Raw genomic sequence first — 6,699 nt, 5'->3', positions numbered from 1 at the left:
GGCTGACCACATGCAGAAGATTAAAACAAGATCCCTACCCATCACCATACACAAAGATCAGCTCTAAATGGATCAAAGACCTAAATGTAAAACCTCAAACTATAAGAACCTTAGAAAATGCAGGAGATAGCCTTATGGAAATTGAAACTGGCAATCAATTCCTGTTCAAAACCCCAAGCACCCATGCCATGAGAGATAAGATAGACAAGTGGGACCTCATCAAACAGACAAGCTTCTGCAAAGCCAAAGAAACCATCAAGAAAGCAGGGAGACAGTCCACAAACTGGGAAAAAATATTTGCCAACTGTATTTCTGACAAAGGCCGAACATCTAGGATCTACAAGGAACCCAAACATGCCAAAAAAGAAAAAACAAACAGCCCCATTACAAAGTGGGCAAAAGATATGAATAGACAGTTCTCAAAAGAAAACGTACAAGCAGCCAACAGATACATGAAAAAATGCTCAGCCTCACCGGTCATCAAAGAAATGCAAATTAAAACTACACTGAGAGCCGGGCTCGGTGGCTCAGCCTGTAATCCCGCACCTTTGGGAGGCTAAGGTGAGTGGATTGGCTGAGCCCGTGGGTTTGAGACCTTCCTGGGCAGCGAGACCTCATCTCTACAATAAATCAAAAATTCAGCCGGGCGTGCCTGTAATTCCGGCTACTCGGAAGGCTGAGGCGGAAAGATCGCCGGAGCCCAGCAGGCAAAGCTGCGGTGGCCGGGAGCGGCCACTGCACTCCAGTCTGGGCGACCAAGTGAGACTCCAACTCAAAAAATAAAAATAAAAAAATTTAAAAACTACACTGAGATTACCACATAACTCCAGTCAGGATGACTCATCAGTAACTCAAAAATCAGTAGATGCTGGAGAGGATGCGGCAAAAAGGGCACACTTTTACACTGTTGGGGGGAGTGTAAACTAGTACAGCCTCTGTGGAAAACAGTGTGGCGACTCCTAAAAGATCTAAAAATTGACCTTCCATACGACCCCACAACCCCCCTACTGGGAATATACCCGAAAGAACTCAAACCACTCTATGAAAAAGAAACCTGCACACATATGTTAATCGCAGCATTGTTCACAGTAACAAGAACATGGAACTAGCCATATTGCCCATCAAAAGAGGACTAGATAAAAAAATGTGGTACAGTATACACAATGGAATATTATGTAGCCATAAAGAAGAACAAAATTGTGAACTTCACAGCAACCTGGATGGGCTTAGAGTCTATAATGCTGAAATATCTTTCACAGAAACAAAAAAACTGAATATCACGTGTTCTCATTCATAAGCAGACCTTGAACAATTATTGTAATACTATAAGAGATTGATTGGCATAGTGGAAAACAGCTGAGATGGGGTGGGGAAACGGGATTGGCAGTAGTGGGAATCTGCCTGGGGAAGCGGGTGCATACTTCATTAACAAAGGTACCTGCATAATGAACATTTGTATACCTAACCCTGAATTGTACCCCACATCTTTAAAATAAAAAAAATTAAAAGAAAAAAATGTTCAGACCTTAGATTCTTCAGTTCATTAAGTGTTGCAAGATAATGATGATGATGATGATATTGCAATTCATATTTTCATTTTTTTATTTATAACCTGGATTATTTCTATAAAGCTAAATTTTTCTTCATCTATTATTACCCAGTAGTATAGATTATATAGGAAATATATAATATAGGAAAATAATGATAAATGCTTAATTCTATTTAATAATTTTCAAAATAATGAGTAGGCTGACTAGCATTCACCAGTGATGATCAGTTTCAGTCCATTACAGTTATTATCCTTATCAGTATTCAGAGTGTCCCATCTTTAGATGGTGGGAGCCTTGTAAGGTGACTCCTTGGTCCTTTTAACAATTCAAACTTCTGTGCTATTTTCCCACTGTTTCAGGCTCATCTTGTGAATATCCTGTCCATAGACCTTATGTAAGTCAAGGGAATTATAGAACTTTAATTCATATGTCTTTAACCAAGCATAGGACCAAATAGATTTGATTTGCTTTTGGAGTGGTTGTACATGTGCCTTGGAAAGATTATACTTCCAAGCACTAGTTGTGTGTTTGCCAGTTGCCTGTGCCAAAATGTACAGGTTCCAATATAAATTATTGGCTTTTCTGGAATCCAAGTATCTTGGTAGATATTTAGGATTAGATGATGAAAACTTCTCTGAAGTACAGAAAAGAACCTCCACCTCTCAAGAGTGCAAGTAGCCAACTGGAAACTGCAGAGTTTGTTGGAGGAAAGTGATTACACAGGAAGCTGGCAGCTAATGAGTGTGTTCACAAAGGCTATAAAATCTCTTGCTGCTTTTCCTTATCACCTGGTTACATACTCTATTAGGTAGGGGACTGTTTCCTGTGTTTATGGAATCAGGAATGCCTTAATGCAACTCACTTAATTAAAATCTAAAGTAAAATCATGTAGTGCCACATTTAACTGAAGCTATAAATCATATAATCTCTCAAAATTTTTGTTCCTTTAAAGACTATCTGGGTACCAGTTATTATAGAAGATACTGATGCCCAAACTTGCTTTATATATATATATATATATATATATATATATATATATATAAAATCTATTTAGCTTTTTCACTAGTATTATTGTGTCTTTATTTTTAAAAATCACAGCTATTAAAAAATATAATTTTGTGATCCTAAAATGTTAATAATCTGGGAGGACAAAAACTTTGATTTGTTCCTTTGTCTAAAAAACTGACACAGTGCTTGACCCACAGGGCATCTGGAGTCAGTGAATGTGGCTGGTGGAAGGTCTAGAACAGCTCCCCTCTCCCCAGATCAGTTCATGTGTTTTAGTGATACTCTATTGGACTAAGTTCACCTGAGAAACACACTGTTGTATACATGTGTTGTATTCAGTCATTCGTTCCTTGAGCATGCCTTGTCAGGGTAGGGAGGAGAGACAGTGTGTCAGAAACTAGGCTGTACACTGGCACACACCCAAAGAGAGACAGGCTTGCTTTCTGCCTTCATTAAACTGGCTGTCAGTTTAATGGAAGAACCTCAGATTGAGGGAATGATATGATGCAGTGCGGTGGGTCACAGCAGAGTCTGGAGTCACGTGCCATAGGCTCACAGTCACACCTGCCAGCCCCTTGAGGAAGCTCAAGGTCTCCCCATGCCTTAATTCCCATCTGTATGGTGCTATGGACACATGGAGGAACCCAGTCCTTTTGGGCAGTTTGGAGAAAACTTTCCAAAGAGTTATCCGAGCTAAATTTTAGATTATTGAGGAGACTGACGTGTCCTTTCCCCTCCCTTCTTTGGATTCCAGCCCGACCCTGACTTCTGTGGAGAACTTACCCGCTGCCCAGCTAATTCAGGTGCCCACAGTGTGCCTGCTTGCCCATTACCACTAGGCATGTTGGTTCAGTGTGCCCTTGGCTACCCTGTGAGCTCCAGGCCGAAGAGGGCTGGGGGCTTCAGGTCATGGCTCTTTCCCAGCCCCAGAGCATTCTAATGTCTGTTAGGTGAATGACTGTCAGACAAGTGTCAGGGCCGAGCATGCCAAGCAGAAATGGGTGTTGATGGGCTGTGATGGCAAGGCCGCAGCACACGGAAGGACAGGGCAGGCACAGAAGGCACGCTGACCCGGCCAGGGTGGCACTCCAGTGACTGTATACCTGTAGTCTTCAGAAAACCAACTTGGTGGTGCTTGTGGTGCTGAAAACCATGACTTTCAAGCTGATTTGAATCAAAATTAGTGCCAAGAAGTGACTTTTTAAGAAAGATAAAAAATGACTGCTTTAAAGTCTATTTTTTTTTTTAAATCTCATTTGGATTTTAAAATATTTATTTTCAGAAATTGCTGCACTGAAACCCAAGGAGTTTGGCTTTTGTTCTTTCAGTAGAACCAACTGAGTTCTCTGGTAGATAGTACCATAAGCTGTGTTTTTAGGAAGTGTTTCCCGGCCTGAACACAGATGACAACTTGGGCACGATAACTCTGTTGTAGGGCTAGCTTGTACACTGCAGGGGATTTGCATACCCCCTGGCCTCCACCCACAAGAATGCCAGCAACAAAATGTCTCCAGACATTGCCACAAAACCCTTGGGGCAACATCAACCTCTGGTGCTCTGAGCTGTGAACTATGTCAGAGACAGATTTGACACTTAGCCCGTGGGTACTGGAGATGCCAGTGACTAGTAGGAGACTGGAACTATATCCAGTGAGGAACTAATCTCATTTCAGGCAGGATTGGGGTCAGGCAAGCTTGAGAGGTATGTGTGAGACTCAGCAGGGGCTCTAGAAGGGACAGGGTCTGTGCTGTGTCAGGGCAGCATGTGTGGGGTCAGCCGCATGTGAGGCAGCACCATTAACCAGTGATAGTAGAGAGCATGGCTTCTTAGTATAGCAAGGCCTGAGTCTGCAGGGAAGGCTTTTAAACACTGGCATCAGAGGACTGTGTTATGACTTCCAGGCTGGCAGGTGTGGGAGCTGTGTGAGCTTGGGAGCTCTTCCACCTTCTGTGATGATTGTGGATTCGGAGAAGTATGTGCACACAGAGGCTGAGGACTGTGTTATGATTCCAGGGCTGATGGTTGTGGGAGCTGTGGGAGCCTTGAAGGCCCTTCCGCCTACTTCTGAGATGATCATGGGTGTGGAGAAGTAGGTGCACACAGGAGGTTGAATATGGCAGCCTGGTGTCCAGCCTGAGTTTCCTTGTTCTCAGCGCCTTTCTTTGTGCTGATGATCCTGTCATCTTTGTGTAGAGACATTCCTTTGTGGACGCCCCACCTTTTCTGGGTGTCTGAAGCTGTGTGTAGTGGATCCTCTCAGAGTTCCCCTTGCCCATCTCTTCTAGAAGTCGTCCTCAGGAGCCATAAGGTTGTTGGATTTTCACTGGGACATCCTTACCAGTAACAGAATCACATGTTTGTATGTGTATAAGTGGTTCTACAGGTGGCACAAATGACATCCAATATCCCTGTCTGTGTGAGGATTGCTTCTGAGATACCCCATGTAGACCAGAATTCTGCATGCAGGTCCTGCAGCCACCCTGTAGAACAGGACCTGCAATACAAAAGGCAACCTCCTGAGAGACAGGCTTTGCAGCCTTTGAGTACTGTGTTCAATCTGCATCTGGTCAGAAAAAATCCAATCTAAGTGAACCTGAAGAATAAGATCCGTGTGATAAAGGGTCAGTGTGCAACCGGGTGTAGACCCGTGGAGTGAGACCCATGTGAGGCAGGATCGGTGTGTAGTCATGTTGGATCCATGTGATATAGCATTGCTGTGTGGCCACGTGTGCACCCATATGGTGCAGGGTCAGTGTGTGGCCACATATGAACCCACAAGATGAGACTAATAAGTTGCAGCATCGGTGTGCTGCTGCGTGTGGACCCATGTGATGCAGTGTTGGTGCATGGCCATGTGTGCACCCATATGATGCAGGGTCAGTGTGCAACTGCATATGGACCCGCGGGGTGAGACTTGCGTGTTGCAGTGTTGGTGTGCTGCCGGGTGTAAACCCGCAGGATGAGACCCGTGTGATGCAGGCTTGGTATGTGGACCCGTGGGGTTAGACCCATGTTATGCAGGGTTGGTGTGCAGCCACATGTGGACCCATGTGATGAAGCATCTGTGTATGATCTCATGTGGACCGTGATGCAGCATCAATGTGCAGCCATTCCCCGTGCCTCAGGACAGCCTCCAGCTGAGGACGTTACATCTTGCTGACCAGTGTGGGTCTTTCTCTGCAGCACACACTTATTACTACTGTCCGCATCATGCATGCAAAATTGTGCTTTTTAAAGGATGATTTGGTGACACTGGTATGTGTTGTCATATGTGGACTGTAAGGAGCTAAACTCTCAGGGTCCTGCCACATGTTAGAAACTGCTCCCAGCGGATGTTAGATGGGGATGCAGCTGGCCCTTGGGCCTCTCCTAGGATGTCCTGGCATCAGTTGGCTCTGGCTTGCTGTCCTTCTCACCAGCTGGAACTCATGGGTATTTTGATCTTGCAGGTAAAGAACAGCCACCCTTGGAGGTGGGTGTGCACCCGGCGGCAGCTGCCCTCTCAGTGTTCACGAAGGAAACCGCATCCTCCAGACACGGTGACCACCACCATCACCACCACCATGAGCACAAGAAGAAGAAGAAGAAGCACAAACACCGGCACAAGCACCGGCACAAGCATGACAGCAAGGACAAGGACAAGGGGCCCTTCCCACTGGCCAGCCCCGCCAGCGGCCGCTCCGTCCGCTCTCCTTCCCTGTCAGACTGAGCAGAGCCAGAGAGACATGGTCCTCTGTGGGATGGGAACGGGGGAGGGTGGCCCCTAGAGAGGCAGAGCCCTCCAGTCTCAATATGTGGCAGACGTGATGTATAGTCAAGATCTGAGCAGGAAGGTGTGTTGTGTCTTCTGGATAGGCTAACATGCACACAAAGCAGGCCTCTATTGAGAGGGGCCTGTGTCCACTGGGGCCCTTCACGCCATGGTCTCCCGTGCTGCCATGGTTAGTAATGTTTGAAAACCCGTGATAAGTGATGGGGCAAAACTACATTCTCCATGGAAGCAGCTGCCAGATCGTGAGACCAGGCTTCCAGCGAAGGACTGTAGGATGCCATCCGGAACCGCTGTGCAGTCCAAGGCTTTTCTGTAGGCCTCTTCCCTAGTGCGCCATTTTTTTGTGTTAACCATAGAAACTAAGCTTTA

General features: G+C 45.5%; 1 protein-coding gene across 1 annotated transcript in view; it reads left to right on the top strand.

Moving 5' to 3' along the window:
• TAF2 (TATA-box binding protein associated factor 2) overlaps positions 1 to 6,293 on the top strand; it is an 80,099-nt gene extending 73,806 nt beyond the window's left edge. Inside the window, exon 26 of the mRNA XM_008073217.2 lies at positions 6,008 to 6,293. Within this exon, the coding sequence (XP_008071408.1) occupies positions 6,008 to 6,267 (260 nt within the window). The 3' untranslated portion in view covers positions 6,268 to 6,293. The remainder of the gene's footprint in view (positions 1 to 6,007) is intronic.
• The last annotated feature ends 406 nt before the right edge of the window (positions 6,294 to 6,699 follow it).

Source organism: Carlito syrichta, unplaced genomic scaffold, assembly GCF_000164805.1.
Source record: "Carlito syrichta isolate Samal-C Ts95f unplaced genomic scaffold, Tarsius_syrichta-2.0.1 Scaffold315756, whole genome shotgun sequence".
In the NCBI taxonomy this organism is placed as follows: domain Eukaryota; kingdom Metazoa; phylum Chordata; class Mammalia; order Primates; family Tarsiidae; genus Carlito; species Carlito syrichta.
This window is presented reverse-complemented; position numbering and strand designations above follow the sequence as displayed.